This window comes from Rhinoraja longicauda, chromosome 9 (genome assembly GCF_053455715.1).
Source record: "Rhinoraja longicauda isolate Sanriku21f chromosome 9, sRhiLon1.1, whole genome shotgun sequence".
Taxonomy (NCBI): domain Eukaryota; kingdom Metazoa; phylum Chordata; class Chondrichthyes; order Rajiformes; family Arhynchobatidae; genus Rhinoraja; species Rhinoraja longicauda.
In genome coordinates this window covers 48,616,060-48,639,477 of record NC_135961.1, presented here as the reverse complement: position 1 = coordinate 48,639,477, position 23,418 = coordinate 48,616,060, and the positions used below count along the sequence as shown (strand labels likewise).

The following is a 23,418-nucleotide window of genomic DNA, read 5'->3' as shown; positions in this document are numbered from 1 at the left end:
GGTAGAATCTGGGAAGAGTTGATGGGCGGAATGAATAAAAAAATACATTAATGTATGGCCACTGTGAATGAGTGGTTAATGGTCAGCAATAATTCAGTGGATTGAAGGTCCTGGTTCTGTACGGCATCTCTCAACAACTAAATGACTACCTAGAAAGAAATGAGAGAAAGCCATGCAGCCCCTTTAACCTGCTCCTCCTTTTATTGTCAATGCACAATGAGGCACAATGTCACCGCAGGTTGTGCAGCTGCCTCACAGCTCCAGGGTTCAATCCCGACCTCTGGTGCTGTATATGTGGAGTTTGCATGTTCACCGTGACCTCCCACATCCCCAAGACAAGCAGGTCAGCAGGTTAAATGGCCATTGTAAATTGGCCCAAGTGTAGAATGGGAATAGGGATGGGGAGGAGGAGACCTAAATGGGCACAGCGAAGGTATAGGTTACAGGAGATTAAGGGTCAATAGTCAATAGTCCTTTATTTGTCACATACATATAAATGTGTAGTGAAATGAAAAATTACCCGCAGTTCAACAATAAGACCAATAAGAATAATCAATAAAAATGCAATAACACATCCAATCATAAACCAACACTGATGGGATCACTCTGAGAGCCGGTATAGCGGCTGAATGATCTTATTCTTTGCTACAAGGAAATGAGAGGCAGATACCGTTTCTTATCCATTTACCCATCTGATCCCCAAATGATATATTTGGTATCTAAAAATCTAACAATCAAAATACAAAACAGAACATCCTGATGTAGAGATCGCAGGAAGAAAATTTGAACATTATCACTAAACAGAAAGGACTGTTCCATCATTGCCTTAACCAGGATAAATCTTTGCTGGCAGACTGATATCTTCCTCCAACGTTGGCCATCCCAGGGCTGTGAACCATTTCTTTGGGTACTAATCTGCAGCACACAACACACCAACCTTCTCTACCCTAATCTGCAGCACACAACACATCAAGCTTCTCTACACTAATCTTTGGAACAGCTGTCCTACAGTTAGTTGTAATTTCAGATACAGTTACCATATGTAGATAGTTTGGCACTGTATCTAAGTGCTTGTGTATAATGATACTTGTATAGAACTGTGTACAAAAATGAATATCACTGTACCTCGGTACATGTGATAAAGTATCCTAACATACCATACTTTGGAGATAAACATGAAGTTGGATTAATATTAAATTAAAATCCTGGCTTTGAAGTTATATGGACTTCAGCGTCAGATGCAGCGTCAAATTTCCTGCTGGTTCACTGAGCTTTTACCACGAATCCACAGTAACTATCCAATAAGAATTCCTTTATAAGATCTTATTTCATTTGTATCCTCGGGATATGCACGAATCAGCTGCTGCAAGTTGCTGTATAAAAATCTCGCTGAGGACTTAGTGTAGGAAGGAACTGCAAATGATGGTGTAAACCGAAGATAGACACAAAAAGAACGGTCTCGGCCAGAAACGTCACCCATTCCTTCTCTCCAGAGATGCTGCCTGTGCCGCTGAGTTACTCCAGCTTTTTGTGTCTATCTTCGCTGAGGACTTTTTTTGTTTGTTTGGCAATTTGTCGCCGGGCAGAGTTGAAGCCCGAGTGAAGAGCTCCCCACTGCGATGGAGAAAGAGCGTCGGCTGGGAAATAACGCAATAACGCTGGCAACCTTCAGCCGGGGGGGACGGGAACGGACGTGTTTCATTGTGAGGATTGGACAATAGACAATAGACAATAGGTGCAGGAGGAGGCCATTCGTCCCTTCGAGCCAGCACCGCCATTCAATGTGATCATGGCTGATCATTCTCAATCAGTACCCCGTTCCTGCTTTCTCCCCATACCCCCTGACTCCGTTATCCTTAAGAGCTCTATCCAGCTCTCTCTTGAATGCATTCAGAGAATTGGCCTCCACTGCCCTCTGAGGCAGAGAATTCCACAGATTCACAACTCTCTGACTGAAAAGGTTTTTCCTCATCTCAGTTCTAAATGGCCTACCCCTTATTCTTAAACTGTGGCGACCTTGTTCTGGACTCCCCCAACATGAGCATGATCAACATGCTGATCACCCAGAAAGTGTCAGGTCAAGCTAACCCCGGGGGTTGTTGATGAGCACACCCAAGGCAGTGACAACGAGAAGCGCACCCACCACGGTGGCGGCGCCGTGCAAGACTGGAGCTGCTACCCAAGCGAGGTGCAACATGCCCTGGGACACGGCGAGGGCGGCGTTGCGACCGGGGACCAGCAGGTAAGAGCAGACGGCCTGGAAGGTGACCGAGGTCGCTTCATAGCCAAACGGCCGGAGCGCGGGGCTGCCCGTGTTGTTGATGGGATTGATTATTTTATTCTCAATCAGTCCCTCCACTTCCAGGAAAGTTTGCCGCTCGTCGCTGTCGCTCGTCCCTCTGCAGCCGAGGAAGAGACTACCCACCCGCAGTTTCTCCTGCAGCCCCCTCACCGTCAGGTGTTTCGCGGCTCGCTCGGGTTTCATCTCCTTCGTGAAGGCGAAGGAAAAGTCCCTGTTGTAGAGCAGGACGTCGTGCCCCTCGGGCGGAGCAGGTTGATCCAGGCAGGGGTCGAGGCTTTGGGCCGGCGAGGTGCAGCAGAGAGCTGTCCACACTGTTCTGGGCACCGACACCTTGTTGTTGATCTTGATCCTGGTGGGGTTGGCGGAGCCAGTCAGCAGGTACATGGTGCGGCCCGACTTGTGGCACACCCGGGCTAATCTCTCGGCCACAGCCTCCACCTCCTGGTACCACTTCACGTTAGCGCCGTGCTCCTCGGGCACCGCGTTGGTCAAGGTGCAGGTAGCAGTGGCGCTCTCTTTGTCGTTCAGGGAGAAGGGGTAGAGATGTCCCCGGTTATACCCCGAGTCCTGGTAATCTGAATCCATCGCCTGCTTGGTGCTGCGATCCTTTGTGCTGCTTCTCATATCATTGCCCGCATTCTGGTCGTCGATCTGCAATCAAAACATTATTGCCCGTTATAACCTGAACGTTACAGACGCGGATACACACGAATTTCAAAAGACATTTAGACATATATAAGATTGGCAAGGGTTTAGAGGGAAATTGGCCAAATGCAGGCAAATGGGACGAGCCCAGATTACCAGTTGGGCTAAAGGGCCTCACTTGATTTGCCACGGTATGGAAGGCTATGGACTAAGTGTGGGTAAACTGGATTAGTATTAATAGTTAATAGCTAATAGTCGTCATGGCCACTGTAGGCTGAAGGGCCGGACTGTATGAGTCTATAAAGTACAGGACCCGCCAGATAATGAGATAGTGAGGCCCACCGGAAATTGGAGGAACAGCACCTCATATTTCGCCTGGGCAGTTTGCAGCACAGTGGTATGAACATCGACTTCTCCAACTTTAGATAGTTCCTCTGTCCCTCTCTTCCCCTCCTCCTTCCCAGATCTCCCTCTATCTTCCTGTCTCCACCTATATCCTTCCTCTGTCCCGCCCCCCTGACATCAGTCTGAAGAAGGGTCTCGACCCGAAACGTCACCCATTCCTTCTCTCTCGAGATGCTGCCTGACCTGCTGAGTTACTCCAGCATTTTGTGAATAAATACCTTCGATTTGTACCAGCATCTGCAGTTATTTTCTTATAGATAATGAGGGCCTGGGAAGCATCGCTGAAGAACATCAAGCAACCAGCTGGATTGTCAGCAAAAGAGCACCGCAGTGAATGAACTAGAGTTTAATGTAGATAATTGCGATGTGTTGCATCTTGATAAGTCAAAAAAGAGAGGATGACCTTCACAGTGAATGACACGACCCTGGAAAGTGTTGTAGAGCGGAGAGATCCAGGAGTGCGGGTACGTAGTTCCCTGAAAGTGGTGTCACAGTGGTGTCATAGGATGGCCAAGAAGGCTTATAGAACAATGGCCTTCATTCTGGCTATTGAGTATGTTGGGATGTCATGTTACAGTTGCACAATTCGTTAGTGAGGCTGCATTTGAAGTATTGTGTTCAGTTTTGGTTACACCGTTACAGGAAGGTTGTTGTTATGCTTGAAAGAGTGCAGAGAAGATTTATGAGGATGTTGCCAGGACTTGAGGGCCAGTGGTATAAGGAGAGGTAGGAAAGGCTCGGACTTTATTCCTTGGAACACTGGAGGTTGAGGTGACCTTATGCAGGTGTATAAAATCATGAGGGGGATAGAGTAAATGTACAGAGTCTTTTACACAGAGTAGGGTCATTAAGAACCAGATGACATAGGTTTAATGTGAGTGAGGAAAGTATTAATAGGAACCTGAGGGGCGACCTTTCCACATTGAGGGTGGTGGATATATGGAACAAGCTGCCAGATGAGATAGTTGAGATAGGTCTATACAACATTTTAAAGACATTTAGGCATATATGTGGATCGGAAAAGTTTAGAGGAATATGGGCCAAACGTGGCCAGGTAGGACAAGCATAGCTGGGGCATCTTGGCCTGCATGGGCAAGTTGGGATGAAGGGCTTCTATGTGTGTTGTATGACTCTATTTAATTAACTGTGGCAAAAGCAGAACCAGGTGGTTGGGTGAAAAGAAATCTCTCCCTTGTCGCTTTATATTCATTTACTCATCATCTTCACACGGATGATGGAGCAGGAAAAGGTCAATTAGTTCCTCGAGTATTATCTGCTCCGTATTCCTTAATATTCCTCAATATTCCTTCTCTCCAGAGATGCTGCTTGTCCCGCTTTGTTACTCCAGCATTCCGCCACTCAATAAGTTGTCTGATCCAATCTTGGCCTCACACACCAATTCCCTGTTGCCTCCCCACACTTCTTACAGCTTAACTATCCATCGGCGTCCACCGTGAACATATTCAATGGTTCCGCCTTCACATGCAGCCCTGGTTCTGAGCACGCATGGCCCAACCCCGTCATCCCAGCAAGCCATCTAGTGGAAAGTATCCGCGTTGCCTTCAATGGCGAGTGCATTCTTGTTTTTAAGTGGAAGCCAAAGTTGTTTGCAGACTCCGCGTGAGTTCAGCAAAACGTTCCTATTTATAACCCACGTCCCTGCAGAAGCATATTGGGCGCATGTAAATACTAGACTGTGGTCTTTCTTTCGTACGAAAATGCATTGAGCAATAGTTCTAAGAACCGATCTGTTTCACTGCCGTCCCCAGAGACGGAATTCCGACTTCCTCGCGGTTCTGTCCTTCATTAGGCTCAAGACTGACCGATGTGCTGCCTGTAAAAATAACCTCCAGTTCGGGAATGCGCGGTAAATTGCGGGGATTGACCGGTGCCCGCTGAAGGATTAAAAAAAAAAGTTACACAAGCTTTCACTTGGAGGTAATAATCACCTCCCATGTTGGCGGCGAGTCGGAGCGGGCACAGGCGTGAGAGGAACGCACTTTGATCCGGGAACAGGGACTCGTTATAAAACTCTAGCTAATATGCCCTGAGGGTTCATGTTTAAGCTGGGACCCCGGTCGCTGTCTGGGACCCCGGTCGCTGTCTGGGACCCCGGTCGCTGTCTGGGACCCCGGTCGCTGTCTGGGACCCCGGTCGCTGTCTGGGACCCCGGTCGCTGTCTGGGACCCCGGTCGCTGTCTGGGACCCCGGTCGCTGTCTGGGACCCCGGTCGCTGTCTGGGACCCCGGTCGCTGTCTGGGACCCCGGTCGCTGTCTGGGACACTGGCCACTGTTTGGGACCCTGATCACTGTCTGGGACAGTGGAAGTGGCACCTCGAAGCAAGCAGCCAGCATTCTGGCATGTTTACCTGCGGTTCGTGAAACCAAGGACTGGGTCTGTAAGCTTCGCTCTGTCCCATGGAGCATGGATACCTGTAGGCGGAGTACACCGGGATCCTCAGGTCTGTCCGGTACAGTGTGGCGAAGTGATAGTGGTTCTTGAAGCGCTGACAGATCCTGAGCCGGCTTCTGCCGAGGAATCCCTGCGGTGGGATCTTGTTCTGAAAGAACCAGCCACACTCCTGGAAATCCTGCACCACTTTGCCCCGCACCGTCCCGGGGCGACCAGCCGCCCACACCAGGAACAAGAGGAGAACGGGCGCCACCATGTCAAAGTGCTGTCTTTCCCGGTTTACAAATGCCTTCCGTCTTGTGCTGCATTGGCAAATATGACCCCACTTCCTCTGGTGTTTACCACAGCTGACGATAACATTCCCTCCCTCAATCATGGGACAACTGCTACTCAAACCAAACCCTCTGTCCTTCTATGGCGGGACACAGCCCATCCCTGATCACTGGGAGATTCAACTCCCTCCCCCTTCCATTTAGACTGGAGAGATACAGCGTGGAAAAGGTTATTCTATCCTACACACTTGGGAACAATTTACAATTTTATCAAAGCCAATTAACTTCTTTGGAGTGTGGGAGGATACCAGAGCACTCGGGAAAACCTCACACGGTCACGGGGAGAACGTACAAAGTCCATACAGACAGCACCCGTAGTCAGGATCGAACCTGTGCCTCCGGTGCTGTAAGGCAGCAACTCTGCCGCTGCACCACTGTGCCAACCATTTTATTTCATTTCCATAGAACATTCAGTCCATCTAGTCTATGCCGGATCACACGGCAACACACATTCCACATTAATTTTTTTATGTGATCTATTCTGCCTTAGACAATAGACAATAGACAATAGGTGCAGGAGGAGGCCATTCGGCCCTTCGAGCCAGCACCGCCATTCAATGTGATCATGGCTGATCATTCTCAATCAGTACCCCGTTCCTGCCTTCTCCCCATACCCCCTGACTCCGCTATCCTTAAGAGCTCTATCTAGCTCCCGTACTATGAACTCCCCAGATTCCACAACTCACCCACACATCGGTGCAGTTCCCTGCAATCCGACGTCTTTGTTGTGCATGAGGAAATCGGAGCACTCGAGAAACCCACACGGCCACCAAGGACAACATGCAGACACAACAGGCCAATTCTCTGAATGCATTCAAGAGAGAGCTAGATAGAGCTCTTAAGGATAGCGGTCAGGGGGTATGGGGAGAAAGCAGGAACGGGTACTGATTGAGAATGATCAGCCATGATCACATTGAATGGTGGTGCTGGCTCGAAGGCCTGAATGGCCTACTCCTGCATCTATTGTCTATTGACTCCACACAGTCAGCGCCCGAGGCCAGGATCGAACCAGCTCTCTGGCGCTGTGAGGCGGTGGCCCTCCGTTCTGCACCATGTACCCCCCACCCACCCACCCACCTTCTCTCCTCTCAACAACAGCTTCCCTTTGTAAAAAAAAACCATAACAAACGGGAGTCCCAACAGACCTTTTGACCCCTCCACCTTTCTCCAACAGGAAGGCATTCTCTGCCACTGTTTCCTGTGCTATCCTCATATCCCTTGATTTCCCCCCATTTCCAGACATCTATTTATCTCAGTTGAATGGAGTAATAGAGCCACAGTCATATGGCACACAAACAGGCCCTTCACACAACACCTCCATGCCTACCAAGATGCCCCTCTAAACTAATCACACTTAGCCGCATTTGGCCTGTATTCCTTTAAACTTTAAAAAAACCCATAAAGTGATAGAAACATAGAAACATAGAAAATAGGTGCAGGAGGAGGCCATTCGGCCCTTCGAGCCAGCACCGCCATTCACCGATGATCATGGCTGATCATCCACAATCAATAACCCATGCCTGCCCTCTCCTCATATCCCTTGAATGGCGGGACTGTCGTATGTTGAAAGGCTGGAACGATTGGGCTTGTATACACTGGAATTTAGAAGGATGAGGGGGGATCTTATTGAAACATATAAGATAATTAGGGGATTGGACACATTAGAGGCAGGAAACATGTTCCCAATGTTGGGGGAGTCCAGAACAAGGGGCCACAGTTTAAGAATAAGGGGTAGGCCATTTAGAACGGAGATGAGGAAGAACTTTTTCAGTCAGAGAATGGTGAAGGTGTGGAATTCTCTGCCTCAGAAGGCAGTGAAGGCCAGTTCGTTGGATGCTTTCAAGAGAGAGCTGGATAGAGCTCTTAAGGATAGCGGAGTGAGGGGGTATGGGGGGAAGGCAGGAACGGGGTACTGATTGAGAGTGATCAGCCATGATCGCATTGAATGGCGGTGCTGGCTCGAAGGGCTGAATGGCCTACTCCTGCACCTATTGTCTATTGTCTATTGATTCCACTAGCCCCCAGAGCTCTATCTAACTCTCAAATCCATCCAGTGATTTGGCCTCCACTGTCCTCTGTGGCAGAGAATTCCACAAATTCACAACTCTCTGGGTGAAAAAGTTCCTTGGCACCTCAGTTTTAAATGGCCTCCCTTTTATTCTAAGACTGTGGCCCCTGGTTCTGGACTCGCCCAGACATTGGGAACATTTTTCCTGCATCCAGCTTGTCCAGTCCTTTTATAATTTTATGTATCTCTATAAGATCCCCTCTCATTCTTCTAAACTCCAGTGAATACAAGCCTAGTCTTTTCAATCTTTCCTCATATGACAGTCCCGCCATCCCAGGGATCAATCTCGTGAATCTATGCTGCACTGCCTCAATTACAATATCAATAGTCGTTTATTTGTCACATACACATAAATGTGTAGTGAAATGAAACATTACCCGCAGTTGAACAATAAGACCAATAAGATTAATCAATAAAAATGCAATAACACATACAATCACAACTAACACCAAACAAAAAGAAACATCCATCACAGTGAGTCTCCTCCAGTCCCTCCTCACTGTGATGGAAGGCCAGAATGTCTTTTCTCTTCCCCTGCCGTCTTCTCCCGCGGTCAGGCTGTTGGAGTTGCCACGCCGGGGCGGTCGTGGCTCCCGACATTGAAGCCCCCGCTGGGCGGTGAAAATCCCGCGGCCTATTTCAGGTGAAAGGTCCGCGGCGGGTTGACCCAAGCCCCGCGATTCGGGGCGGGCGAACACGCTGCCTCTGCCGCTGCCGGAGGTCCCGATGTCGGCCCCCACCCAGGGGCCTGCGGGCTTCCGACGTCCACGCGGCCCGCGGCCGGAGCCTCCGGAGACGAGTCGCAGCCGCTCCCGCAGCATCCGAAGGCGGCCAGCGCCGCAGTTGGTGAGTCCGGGCCGCGGGCTCTGCGAACCAGAGCCCCAGGTGGTCCCAGGTGCATGGACGGTGGTAGGCCGCAGCGGGAACGGAGACACGACACAGAAAACAAGGTCGCGTCTCCGTTCGGGAGAGAGAATTTTACAGTTCCCGTTCCCTCTATAAGGTGCTGGTAAGGCCGCATTTGGAATATTGTGAACAATTTAGGGCACCATATTTGAGGAAGGATATGCTGGCTCTGGTTCGATTATGTTGCCAGGACATCCTGTTGACAGCACGGAGGCACGGTTTATGGCTAAGTGCATCCTTTGATATGGGCAACTGGCTTTAAGGCTTTGATGGTTGACCATCCTTTGATATGGGCAACTGGCTTTAAGGCTTTGATGGTTGACCATCCTTTGATATAGGTAACTGGCTTTAAGGCTTTGATGCTTAACCATCCTTTGATGGTTAAGGGGAACATTTAGTCATATCGACTGTTCTTTGGTCCTGGGAATACCGAGGACATGTAGGTCACACAGGACACGGAGGACATGGGGGGTCCTAAAGGGGACATAAAGATTTATAGGACATTGTAAAACTTGCCATATAAGGTAGCAACAGGAAATGTACTGGCACATGTATTTCGGGTATAAATATGTGTAATTGTTAGCATTCGGGGAGAGAGACTACACTAGCTTCCTGAGTGTTTCATATCATATCATCATATCATATATATACAGCCGGAAACAGGCCTTTTCGGCCCTCCAAGTCCGTGCCGCCCAGCGATCCCCGTACATTAACACTATCCTACACCCACTAGGGACAATTTTTTTTTAACATTTACCCAGCCAATTAACCTACATACCTGTACGTCTTTGGAGTGTGGGAGGAAACCGAAGATCTCGGAGAAAACCCACGCAGGTCACGGGGAGAACGTACAAACTCCTTACAGTGCAGCACCCGTATTTCTAAACGCTCCGGTTTCTAGACTCTCTCCCACCTGGGTGAGTAGAATAAAGAGGTTATACGAATTCGGTTGTCTGACTATTCTGTTCATAGGGCACGAACTACAACATTTGGCGTAGTCGGCAGGATCTCTTTGGCACTGTCAACCACGAACGACTAAGAGGCAGCGGTGACTGAAACACGTCCGAAGGGGACAGAGTGCACTTCTCGACCGTTGTTCGAGACCCCGGACGTTGACGTCTTTCAGACACTGAAGTCCCTCGTTTGGGGTTGATTTCGTGTCCAACTGAGATTCACAGACGAACCGATAAGGATAAGGACAAGGATTTGAAAGGTAAGGGGCAGTCACTTTTGTTGACATTGTCTTGGTCTGGGTAAATTGATCGTTTGATAATTGGATGTCAGACATGTGAGACGGACTTTGGATAAGGTGACGGCGGTGCCCCGGTATTATAACGTAAAGGGCGGTCACTCTTGTTGACATTGTTCTGGTCTGGGTAAATTGATCGTTTGGTAAAATTTATTGATAACATAATTTCGGGTAATTGGATGTCAGACAAATGGGACAGACTTTGGATAAAAGTGATGGCGGTGCCCCGGTACAACACATGTGTTATTTACTGCCAGAAAATGGTAAAGATTATAGAATGTTATCTGCTGCATTAATGAGAAGGTTGGGAAACGAAGCCTGGCCAGTGGGAGGTACGTGGAATGTAGAGACTATCAAAGCGGGGGAGCAATTAATTTGGGAGCGGGAGGGAGCGAAGAAATGGAAAAAGAGGATTAAAGAATGGAAAGAGGAGGCGCAGAAGCGCCACCAGGAGTCGAGAGAGCGAAGTTGGAGGGAAAATGCAAGTAGTAGAGGGATGTCAGTGTGTGATAAGAGGGGAATACCGAAAACATGGGATATTCTGCAAGCGGAATGTAAGGTGCATGATTTAAAATTTGACCGTGATACCCGAGCTCGAAGGGAAGTTAAAACCGGTACCAAAGGGATATATCCCGCCCAACAACAACAAAAGTCAGAGTCCGAACCACTGGAGTCCATAGCGGCTTTATTAGGTAATCAGGAATCCGAGGGTGACGAGGAACCCTGGACACGTCCGATCCCCACAGCCCCACAGGGAGAGCCACCGGTTGCGGTGATGCTAGTCCCGGCCCTACCCTCTGTAAGGGGTTTCTGCGCCGAGCTTTCGCCCGACCTAAGGTCCCCGTGCCTTGCTCTGATCCCTTGACCAGGCTGCGCACACTGGTTCCCCGTGAGTGGTTCGACCCACTCACCCCCTACGGTTCTAGACACTGGACTTAGATGCAGGAGCGTTTATAGTGCAGAAAAATTCAACCAGACCAGATTTGAAGACCAGGATTTAAATGGAAAAGGCTTTTATTGAGCGCTTGGGACTATTGTCCATGAATACTTATACAGTTCTATAAGACATATCTATAAGACACATACCGAATTACATGAATACTTTTGACTATGAATCATAAAACGCACAGTTCTACAAGACATATACACGACTGTAAGATGGGGAACGTACGACACATCGCAAAATTGACCAACACATATTCCTTTACACACCCACGTTTATTCAAACCACCCTCCCCTCTACACTAAACTATGTCCAGGATATGCAGGATCGGGGTACATGCTCACCATGGGGCTATTACTGGGGTTACTGGCTGTTCGTGCTGCTTCTCCGCTGCTTTCCGTGAGGGTCGTGCTTGTCCCCTGAGTTTCTTCCTTCCGTTTCTTGCGTTCCTTGCAGGTTTTCTTGCAGTATTTCTTCTCGAGTTGCGTGCCGGTTCCTCTCTCTTGCACTTCGCTTCTTCTTGCCTGTCTTTTCTTCCTCCTGCATCCGTTTGACTTCCAGTATTTCTTCTTGAAGTATTTCTTCTTGAGTTGCGTGCCGGTTCCTCTCTCTTGCACTTCGCTTCTGTCCGGGGGTACCGGGGATGGCCAGACGGTGTTAATTGGTATTTCGTTGCGAGGTGATGGGTTTAACTGGTTTCCCATCACCTACCAGGTAGTTTTCTATAGGCTATTGTGCCCCCTTAACGAGATTAACTGTGTAGGTCGGCTTGGGGCATTGTGAGTATGCTGATGTCAGCGCCCCAGTGTCTGGACTTCGACCTGGTTTCGCAGGTTTCTGCATGGCCAATACCCATCCATTGTTCTGGCCGTGGCTTTGCAGAAACCTAGAGACTGGGCTGTAAGGTTTTTGCTTTTGTGGCTGGTCACGAGGTCCTGCAGCCATCTTAGGACCCACGGATTGTGACATCCCTTGGTAAACTGACCGCAGCCTTTCTCCGCTATCAGCCCCAGTCTCCCGTTTAAAATGTCCAAACTGCAGCTCTTTGGTTTGGTGTTGCTTTCAGAATGAGGGAAAACTTCTCAAATCTTACACCTCTCCGCCAGGATACTCGGGACAACCCCCCGATTATGAGGCGGTATCAGGGAACATAGATGGGTCCCAGACAACCATTGGTGAAAGGGTAAAGTTGCGCCATGAACAAGAATCTGCACGAGCGGCGTTAGAGACTGAGGATACGGCCTTCCCTATTCGCATAGTTCCCAACCCACAGGCCGGACAGAATAACCAACCAGACGTGATTCCTGTTCAATCCCCGTGGAAGCTGTCCAACCTGGTCATTATTGCTCAACAGGCACCAAATAAACAAGCAGATGCCCAGGGATTTGTTAGTCATTTCTGCATTATGATGCAGGTATACAAGGCAAGTCCTGAAGATCAGTTTGATGCCCTGTCCCTTCTCCTCACCCCTGCCGAGTCTCTAAAGTGGAGAGTGGCGATGGCACGTAGGGCTGCGACGCCTCAGGACACTTTTTTACAAATAAGAGGATTCCAAAATCAAGAGCCACAGCAGGTTGAGCACATGTTGGAGGCTTTAAGAACGTCCCTAAGGCCACGGGTTGATATGTCTTGAGTGTTGGAAACTAAACCCAAGCCCGGTGAGGAAGGATCAGATTTTTTCCAACGGTTTTGTAGTGTATATGCTAATTACAGTGGGGACACCAATTACCACACTGGGCAGCCCTCCGCTCAATTTAATGCTATTTTTATGCAATGTCTACCTCCAGCGATTCAAGCCATGGTTAATACTGATCTTGACTGGGCTAAGAGGAGTGTGGAGGAATTCCGTCGATTGGTACTAGCCCACTGGAAAAGAGGTAAGGCAATAACGCCTGTGGGGACTAACACCGGTGGTGTCCAGATAAAACATGAATATTTGTTGAGCCCAGTTTTAAATGATGATGACGACTGGAGGGACAATGGCATGGGAAGTAGTGGTATATTTTACCAACAATGAAGGGGGGATCGCCGTGGTGAGAGACTTGATTTTGGAAGTCCCCCACAACGGCAATGGCAAGGAGGAAGGAACGACCGCCGTAACGCTAACCCTCGCGTATCGGAACCAGATCGCAGTACGTGTTATAACTGCGGAGGTCGAGGTCATTGGAAACGTGACTGCCCCACCAGACAGGGACAGCATGGACAAGATGAGGGCCATGCCCTGCCACGCACCCCGTACACCCTCAGGGAACCAGGGAGACAACAAGACCAAAATCATTATAGCCGTTGAGGGTGCAGTGGGGGCTCTCGAAATCTGCCCGTCGTCTCTACAGCAGAAGGGGAGCCTATGATGGACATTGATGTTGCTGGACACCCGATCCAGTTTTTGATTGATACTGGCGCAACCCTGTCAACCCTGGACAGAATAGTGGTTGAGAGATACCACCTCCCTTTATCTTCCCGTTACACTTATCTTTCCGGCTTAGAAGGACGATCGCAGCGATACCGCCAAACTGAGGTACTTTCGGTAATGGCTTTGGGGATCCAGTGCCAAGTGGCTTTCTCAGTAACCGACGGCATTGGGTGCTGTCTGGCAGGACGTGATCTTTTATGTGCCTTGTGTATTCTCATTATTTGTCACCCTCAAGGTCTGATTGTCGAGCGTACTTATCAGACGCACCTCGTACGCACACCCTGCCCACCTCAAGTGGCCATTGACGTGCCACCATCGGCCCTGTGTGAGGACATCCCGGACCCCCATGTTACCCTTGCCTACGATGCCACCGGCATAGACGCTTCCGTTGCTGATTTCTACACGCCATTCTTAGGGGAAGAACACTGGGTAATTGTTTACGGACATGTTGAAGGACACGCTGGAACGGCTCTTCTAGTAGAAATCCCCTGTATCCTATGGAAACAACCGCCCGGAATATCACCCCACATCACCCTCAGTGTTAATGAAGGATACACAGCAAAGGAGCTTGGTGGACAGGCATTTAAAGCGCAGGTACAAACGGATCAGGCGCTCTACGATGTCTACCAGGAGGTCCCGGACATAGCAGGGATGGTGATGTACTGGAGTCACACCTGCCTTCTCACTGGACGGGTAGCCCATCACCAGGCCCAGGACTGTGAAGTGCCAAAAGGTGATTTTTGGGCGCTCAATGATATTGAAGTTGGCAAGACTATCTGCGATCCTGTGCGGATCCAAATCCTACCAGATGTACGGCTACCCCAGCTACCACAATATCCACTTAAAAAGATAGCGGTGGATGGAATACGGACCCTGGTGATCCGTCCCGATTTACAGCCTGGAGACTATGTATGGATCCATAACTGGAATCGTGAGAAACTAGGAAAAAGGTGGAACGGACCAGTCCAGTTGTTACTAACTACCCCGACGGCTGTGAAGGTGGAAGGAAATCCTCGCTGGATACACTGCTCAGACTGCAAGAGAGATTTGTCCCAGGAGGGAAACCACGGAACAACATGAGGCTGACATGGGGATTGTGTATTATATTAACCCTTGGTAGTCAAGTCAAGTCAAGTCAATTTTATTTGTATAGCACATTTAAAAACAACCCACGTTGACCAAAGTGCTGTACATCTGATTAGGTACTAAGGAAAAAAATGAAACATACAGTAGCACGCAAACAGTTCACAGTGCCTCCTCAATGAGCCTCAAACGCTAGGGAGTAGAAATAGGTTTTGAGCCTGGACTTAAAGGAGTCGATGGAGGGGGCCGTTCTGATGGGGAGAGGGATGCTGTTCCACAGTCTAGGAGCTGCAACCGCGAAAGCGCGGTCACCCCTGAGCTTAAGCCTAGACCGCGGGATAGTCGGGTAGAAGGTCGAACCTCGGGTCTCCGACGAACTAATCATTTTCTTTCTTTATGTCAGACATATGCTTCAAAGGTGGAACGGTCTGCCTGTTGGGTATGTGCCCAGGTTCCAACACATGGTAGAAGCATGATGCCTCTTTACCCGGTCCCCTTTACTCCGAGTGAAGTCAGGTCTGCCCGGGTCTTTTTGAAATCCCTCACAGAGCCCTGGCCCCAATAATTGGTGTACGGATTATGAAAACCAATCGGATGACTGTGGATGTCAGTGTTTTAATGGGTGGTCCTTGAGACCCTATCTTAATCAAACACAGGAAAATTGGCCCCGGATACAGATTAATTCTCCTCATGACTCTCCAGAAACGCCAATAAATACAACCTGTTTCTGTAGAATGGGATCTAGACCAAATGAAGTTAGCCTGTCTGTGGGATTCAGCACATGCACCCATATCAGTACTGCAGTTCCCCCAAGACCTCTTAATGGGACCTGCTTAATATGTGGGAACTGGGCATATGTCTGGTTACCAGGACTTTCGCCACAGTATGATCAAGGATCTTATGAGACCTGGACAGGGTGCTGTTATCTAGCTTTTGTAATCCCACATTTACGAATTATAAATCATCCCCTACAGCATCCAGAGTGGCGCTCCAAACGAGTTGTATCGGAGTTTGAGAGCTTTTGGTGGATAGTATTCCCAAGATGGGGAACCGCTCGAGCGGGAACTGAAATTAGAAACTTAGCTAGTGCCCTGGAACAATTAGCAAATTGTACAGCTGACGGACTGTACGAGACTCAGGAACAAATAGGCCAGCTAACAACTGAAATGGTGGCCCTGCGTCTTGTCGCTCTCCAGAATCATATGGCCCTAGATTTCCTGCTAGCCGAGAAAGGGGGTACCTGTGCTATGATAGGGCAAGAATGTTGTACATTTGTACCAGATGTATCCTCTAATATCACCAATATCGCAGGGCATGTGAGGGAGGTTATAGGAGGGGCTAGGAAGATAGGGGCAGATTTAGCCCAGGATCGAATTAATGCTTCCAGATGGGATTGGTCTGGTTTAGGATATTTGTGGGGGCCGATTTTCCATTATGGCAGTATCTTTCTGTTAATTGTAGTGATTCTGTTAATTTGTTATTGTTTCGGTCCATGTATACGCCAACTACTTGTTAATCGGTCAATTTAAAAAGGAAAAGAAAACAACACAAACGGTGATTATAGTATAATCAAAGAGGGGAATGTAAGGGGTTAAACATTCAAACATTTGGCCATATGGGTTTTATTGCAGGGGTGTAAAAAAGGTGTAAAAGCTCCAGCTCGATTATGTTGCCAGGACATCCTGTTGACAGCACGGAGGCACGATTTATGGCTAAGTGCATCCTTTGATATGGGCAACTGGCTTTAAGGCTTTGATGGTTGACCATCCTTTGATATGGGCAACTGGCTTTAAGGCTTTGATGGTTGACCATCCTTTGATATGGGCAACTGGCTTTAAGGCTTTGATGGTTGACCATCCTTTGATATAGGTAACTGGCTTTAAGGCTTTGATGCTTAACCATCCTTTGATGGTTAAGGGGAACATTTGGTCATATCGACTGTTCTTTGGTCCTGGAAATACCGAGGACATGTAGGTCACACAGGACACGGAGGACATGGGGGGTCCTAAAGGGGACATAAAGATTTATAGGACATTGTAAAACTTGCCATATAAGGTAGCAACAGGAAATGTACTGGCACATGTATTTCGGGTATAAATATGTGTAATTGTTAGCATTGGGGAGAGAGACTACACTAGCTTCCTGAGTGTTTCTAAACGCTCCGGTTTCTAGTCTCTCTCCCACCTGGGTGAGTAGAATAAAGAGGTTATACGAATTCGGTTGTCTGACTATTCTGTTCATAGGGCACGAACTACAACAGTAGCATATTCCATTCCCTTATCGTCCTTGGGTAAAGGGAATATTGGTAGCAAAATGTATTGAAATTCAGCGGGTTGATGATGTACGGACCGGTATTTTGTCTCATTTCATGGCAGTTGGTGCTCTGGGATGACTAGGATTCCCCCACAGGTTTAAGTAGTGAATTCCACAGCCACAAAATGCCTCAAGGATACTCCGACTATTCTGGGGAGAGCTGATGAACGCTCTCTGAATGCAAGTGGTGATTTTCTCATAAAGAATCTAAATTGCGCCAGTTGTTGTAAAGGAAGAGGGCAATAAATAGGTTGGAGGAAACTACAGTTCCCAGCAAACACTGGATTGCTAACAAACCACCATTTCAGGTTCATAGGGACGTTGGCGGGTGATGTCATCCGGCGCAATGCAGTGCTTTGTTTGCCTCTGCACTGGCCACCTGACAATGAGCTGTTGTGTCCCGGTTTGCATTGGGAGCAGCTTTGGTTGGAAACGTCTCCGTTAAACTCCACCCCAGGCTGAGCTGTGATTGACGTGTCGAGTGTGCCCAAGGACCAGAGCAGGGACAACGTCTGCTCCTTCTCTCCCTCTCTCCCTCTCTCTCTCTCTCTCATCGAGATTAGGAAGCAGCACTGAACGAGGCAGCATCTGCCCCCTGGCCCGGCGCACAGCTCGATCTTCAGCCAGGAGATGAAGCTCACTCAGGGGCTCGCTGGACTGCTCTGGCTCCTGCTCTTCCATCTCCGGACGGTGGGTGGGAAAGTGGTCCAGGATTTCCAGGAATGCAGCTGGTTCTTCCAGGGTAAGGTCCCACCCCAGGGATTCGAAAACAACAGCTCAGACAACCTGGTCAGGATCTGCCAGAAATACAAGGACAACTATCACTTCGCCACGCTGTACCGGACAGACCTGCGGACCCCGGTCTATTCCGCCTACAGGTATCCCTGCTCTCTGGGCGAGGAGGAGGAGGAGGAGGAGGAAGCTCACAGACCCAGTCCGTGGTTTCACGAACCGCAGGTAAACATGTCCCCCAACTAGTCTGGTCGCATTTCTGAAAGAACAAAGAAAACAAAAACGTTCCGATCAAATCAAACGTCAAACATTGACATCCACAAATGTACAATCAAAATACTAGGGGATCGGTGTGGAGAAGTTAAGGATAGAGAAGTTAAGGAGGTTAAGGATAAACTCTGCGCTGTCTTAATCATCGGAGCTGACAGATTTAAGATCACTCACATAAGGGGAGTTGAACAGTGTCTTTACAGGGTGAGCTTTTGTTATAGGAGTAGAGGAGGCAGGACAAGTGACATCCCAAAGAAAATTGGATCAATAATTCAAAAGGGGAAAAAAAATGCAGCACATTGGAGGGGGGAGAGGGGGGGGGGGGAGAAACTGGGACTAAATGGTGGGTCGATGCAACGATAAATAATGAATGAATTAAAATACAGTGTTAATTACTATTGGCAATTAATTGTGAAACAGGTTTTTGTTGTAGATGAATGAAATTAATGACTGGAGCATGGGAAATGGTAAGTATTTGGGGATAGTGCAGTGATTCAAGAGATGTGTAGGGAGGAACTGCAGATGCTGGTTTACACCTAAGATAGGCACAAAACGACACAGGCAGTGTCGCTGGAGAGATGTCACCCAATCCTTCTCCCCAGAGATGCTGCCTGTCCCGTGGAGTTACTCTTGCATTTTGTGTCCATCTACAGTGGGGAGATGACTGGCCATCGTAGAGCATAGAACAGTACAACACAGGAACAGGCTCTTCGGCCTACAATGTCTGTGCTGAGCATGATGCCAAGATAACTTCATCTCATCTGCTGGCACTTGATACATACACCTCGATTCCCTGCATTCCCATATGCCTTTCCAAACTCCTCTTAAATGCCACGACCATTTCCGTCCTCATCACCACTGGTACCGTGTTCCGGACACCCACCACCCTCGGTATAAAAAACATCCCCCACACATCGTCTTTAAACTCTCACCTTAAAGCTATGCCCTCTAGTATTATATTTTTCCACCCAGGGTTATGTCTACGCTATCTATGTCTCTCATAATTGTATACACTCCCCTCAGCTCTCCCCTCAACTCTGGCATTCCAGAGAAAACAATCCAACTCTATCCAACCTCTCCTCGTGGGTAATGCCCTCTAATCCAAGCATTATTCAGGTAAGCCTCTTCTGCACCCTTTCCAAAGCCTCCACATCCTTTTGGTAATAGGATGACCAGAACTGCATGAAATAATCCAAATGCGGCCTAACTAAAGTCCTATAAAAAGGCATCCCGACTTCCTGAATCTTATATTCAATGCCCTGACAAATGAAGACAAGTGTATGCCTTATTTAATTCTATCTATTTGTGTTGTTACTTACGTGGAGCTACGGACTCAAACCCCAAGATATCTCTGTACATCAATGCTGTTAAGGGTCTTGCCATTAAATGTATACTTTCTTCTTGCATTTAATCTCCCAAACTGCAACACCTCATATTTGCTCAGATTAAACTCCATCTGCCATTTTTTCATCCACATCTGTAACTGATCCATATCCCATGGTTACAGACCTCCAGCCTGAATAAAATCCTTCCACCTCAACCCTTTGTCTTCTATCAGCAAGCCAGTTCTGAATCTACATGACCAAGTCACTGTGAATCTCATGGGTCTCCTGCATCTTAATCTTGTGGATCAACCTACTTTATCAGATACCTTACTAAAATCCATGAAGACAACATTCACCACCCTACCCTCATTAATCGCTCTCATCACCTCCTCAAAAAACTCAATCAAGTCAGTAAGACATGGCTTGCTGCATACAAAGCTATGCTGACTGTTCCTAATTAGCTTAATCCCTTCCAAATGAGAGTAAATCCTATCCCGAAGACTCCAGTCTAATAACTTCCTTTCCATTATCGTCATCCATCTTTGGTCTCCAGTATGGGCCTGACATATGTTGCCCCCTCCCCATGAGTGTGCCCACTAAATAAGCAGATTGTGAGGCTGAATGTTTCAGCTTAGTTTATTGTCATGTGTACAGTGAAAAGGTTTTGTTTCATGCTAACCAATCAGCGGAAAGACAATACATGATTACAATCGAGCCATTCACAGTGTACAGATATGTGATAAGGGAATAACGTTTAGTGCAAGATAAAGCCAGTAAAGAGGAGTTTAAGAAGGTCATAGTTAAAATAAGAAATATAGGAGTGGAGATTTAAAAGTGTGGTGCGATTGTAATATGTGATTGCAAATCTGCTTCTATGGCTAGCACACGAATAGCCGCTTGGCTTGGATGCTATTTTGGTAGTAGGAATGTTTCTCATCTTTGGATGATGTTGATTTCAGATTGATGATCTAAGTTTACCGGAAGAGATGGTGAACAACATAAATTCTCATGGTGAACTGCAGGCATTGAACTCAGACTATGAGGGCGAAGAGTACCAACGAGGACACATGTACCCATTCAGTCTTAACAACAAGACAAGTGTCACAAGCACCTGCACGCTTACCAATGCAGTCCCCATGACCCAGGGGGCCAACATGAACTGGCACCATGAGGTGGAAGCTGTGGTTGCAAAGCTGGCGAGAACATGCCACAAATCTGGCCGGTTGATGTACCTGGTGACAGGGTCTGCCAATCCCACAGAGAAGAAACTCAAGAACAGGGTTTCAGTACCTGGATCGGTCTGGACAACTCTTTGCTGCACCTTCCCACAGGATCAGAATAACGACCCCTGTCAGAGTAGCCCCGTGAATGAAGAATTGGAAGGAGAAGCGACGTACGACAAAGACTTTTCTTACGCATTCATGAAAGACTTGGAGTCAGAGGCAAAAGCAGAATATCTAACAGTGTCGGAGGTACAGCGCAGACTGGGTGTGGACAATATCTTCAACGGCTGTGGTACAGATAGCCAAGATGAGGGAGAGATTTCTAAAGAGATAGAAGATCTGATAAATCAAATTAAAATGAATATAGATGGTCAGGAGATAAAAGAAGACATTGTACCACAAATGCCTTCAGAAGATAACCTTGCAACTGATGATGATGACCTGGTGATGAAACAAAATGAAACCCCATTGGAACAGACCAGGGAGGAATTTAACGAGGCTATTTCTCCATCTATCATCAGCATACTGTTGGCTCCCTTTGAAATGTTTGCCAACGCAACAATGACCTTGGCCCAGCTCATTGCAGCTGTTCTCCGAGTTTTCAGAGTTTTGGCAGTAACATGTTTAAGGATTCCTTTTGGGATCATCTACAACAGTGCCAGCTGTCTCGTCGTCATGGCTAAATATTTATTTGTCACAGTCTTCTCAGTTCCCCAAGATCTCTTGAGCATTATGCTCAGCATTGCATCAGATACTGCTAATGCCATCTCCTGTGTTGGCCAGTTGCTCAAATATCTCGTCAGAATTATATAAATTTTTGCGCAGAGACTCTCTGGTGCTTTGTGAAGGGGTTGACTTTCATATGGAGAGACTATTTGTCAATTGGTCTCAACTTCCAGGGGTTACTGATGATCACTACGACAGGATTCTACACTTGACCAGTAAATGAAATACTATCCTTAGCCTTCACGTATAGCAGGAAGATTTTCTTCAGTTTTAATATTGGTTGACATATACCCCTCACTAACATGGATTATCTAATCATTGGAGTGCTGTTTGAGAGCTTGTTGTGTTCAAAGTGGCTGCTGCATAATGTATATCTCAACGAGGACTACACTTCATATTTCTCTTATGAAACATTAACAATGTTCTTTCTCGTTCCGCAGATGCTGCCTGGCCTGCTGGGTTTTCCAGTAATTTCTGTTTTTAGTTCACACTCCAAGCATCTGCAGCATTTTGCTTTGGTGTGCTTCATAAATATTTAAAATTAACTGTAAAGCAAATGGGCACATCCTAGCCACATCAATCTTCCAGCATTTAGGTTTACAGCGCATGGAGCTTCATTATTAAATTACTGCAAGGGAGAGTCTCTGAAGGGAATATTAGATTAATTATTTGCACTGATTTGTGAAACCCATGCGGTTATCTACATGGTTAACTAATTTATTTCTGGAAGGGTTGAGAAGGTAATGGTGAGGGTCTTGGTTCCTCTCAGCTGGCAAGCTTGTTCATGAAAGCCCTGTGTTAACTCTGTCATCTTGCATTAATGAAGAGTAGTTAACCATTCAAAGACACTTACCTTCATTCAGACAAAAGTTTGCTCCAACTATAAAAATATCAGAATGGTCAAAGAGGTTGGTCTGAGGAAAAGGTAGATTGATCGGTTTAGGAACCTTTACCTATAAGAAGGAAAGGGTCAAAAGGTATATCCTAAGTGGATACAGTCCTAAGTGGGAAATATATTGCCATTGCTTCATTGTCACTGGGTCAAAATCCCAACAGCAGTATGGGAGTGCTTTTACCAAAAGAACTGTAGCAATTCAACGAGGTGGCTCCCTGTCACTGCCTCAAGATCAGCTGTGTGCAGACAATAACGCTGGCTTTGCCAACAACACCCATCGCTTGAGAACAAATACTACAAATACTACACATAAGTGTTTAAGGGAGGGTTTCTGAATTTCATCAAGCAAGAAGAAACATTATGCATCAAGATCTCGGCACCTAATGTCAGAGACCCTGCAACATGCGGCTGGATATTAGTGCATGCCAGGCTGCCCAAAGGAACTAAACACTTATGTGCATGAAACACATAATTCAAACTGCGAAACTTAGATTTAATAATTGCTATAACAGCATTATTTTGAGAATAACATAGAAAGTGGATAAATGTTGACAAATTCAAAACAGAAAGAGGTGGATATTTGAGGGGATGGGGAAGTACGTGGACCTGTGTGAGCTTAGACTGGTCAAACAGACCATAGTGTTTTCTATTTGTTCCTTACCGTGCAAGAACCCTGAGGTCTCTCAGACTTCACCTCTGTGATATTGAACGGGTTCATGATTACACTTGAAAATCCTTTCCCTCGATTTAGTTTTTGTTACCTCCTGTCATCACCAAAACCTCCCCAAATCTGAAATATAGAAATGTTTAATTTATTTTATTGTAATGGGGTAATATTGTCTGAACTCACACAAGAGTGTAAGGGGAGCAGTTGTTTGTAGTAGATGTTATCTGAATGGATTTTGTGATGGGTTTAACTTATAATAAAAATCTTACAAGGATGCATGTTGTTTTTCAGTTTTGTGGTGTTTACAAAATTTCCCAACTATGGGCCTTGAGCTTGACTAGTATGCAGCAACCTTTAATTTCAGGATGCAGCTTGCAATTTTGGGTGGAGTCAGAGACAGACGTCCGTGGATGGTTGATACGTTGGGAACAACCAGGAAGACGGATGAGACATGGAGAGAGGGTAAAGTGGGGTGGTGTGGGTGCCAGGGAAAGGTTTGTGATCACGA

At 47.3% G+C, this 23,418-nt stretch overlaps 2 protein-coding genes across 2 annotated transcripts; one reads left to right on the top strand and one right to left on the bottom strand.

The window, feature by feature from the left end:
• Positions 1-278: 278 nt before the first annotated feature.
• On the bottom strand, positions 279-6,219 carry LOC144596992 (endonuclease domain-containing 1 protein-like). Its single transcript, XM_078405894.1, has 2 exons — positions 5,722-6,219; positions 279-2,953 (listed from the first exon to the last, which is right to left on the bottom strand). The coding sequence occupies exons 1-2, from the start codon at positions 6,139-6,141 to the stop codon at positions 2,084-2,086; spliced, it is 1,290 nt and encodes a 429-aa protein (XP_078262020.1). The 5' UTR covers positions 6,142-6,219; the 3' UTR covers positions 279-2,083.
• A 10,966-nt stretch (positions 6,220-17,185) lies between these two features.
• LOC144596715 (endonuclease domain-containing 1 protein-like) lies at positions 17,186-23,203 on the top strand. Its single transcript, XM_078405432.1, has 2 exons — positions 17,186-18,029; positions 20,359-23,203. Exons 1-2 carry the CDS (start codon positions 17,703-17,705, stop codon positions 21,433-21,435), a joined length of 1,404 nt encoding a protein of 467 aa, XP_078261558.1. The 5' UTR covers positions 17,186-17,702; the 3' UTR covers positions 21,436-23,203.
• Positions 23,204-23,418: the final 215 nt, after the last annotated feature.

Excerpts from the sequence above, each read along its gene's own strand:
- LOC144596992 (XM_078405894.1), bottom strand. The coding sequence starts at position 6,141 with ATGATTGAGGGAGGGAATGTTATCGTCAGCTGTGGTAAACACCAGAGG. Across the intron at positions 2,954-5,721 it reads CTTGGTTTCACGAACCGCAG|ATCGACGACCAGAATGCGGG; the intron begins GTAAACATGCCA and ends TTTTGATTGCAG.
- LOC144596715 (XM_078405432.1), top strand. The coding sequence starts at position 17,703 with ATGAAGCTCACTCAGGGGCTCGCTGGACTGCTCTGGCTCCTGCTCTTC. Across the intron at positions 18,030-20,358 it reads CGTGGTTTCACGAACCGCAG|ATTGATGATCTAAGTTTACC; the intron begins GTAAACATGTCC and ends TGTTGATTTCAG.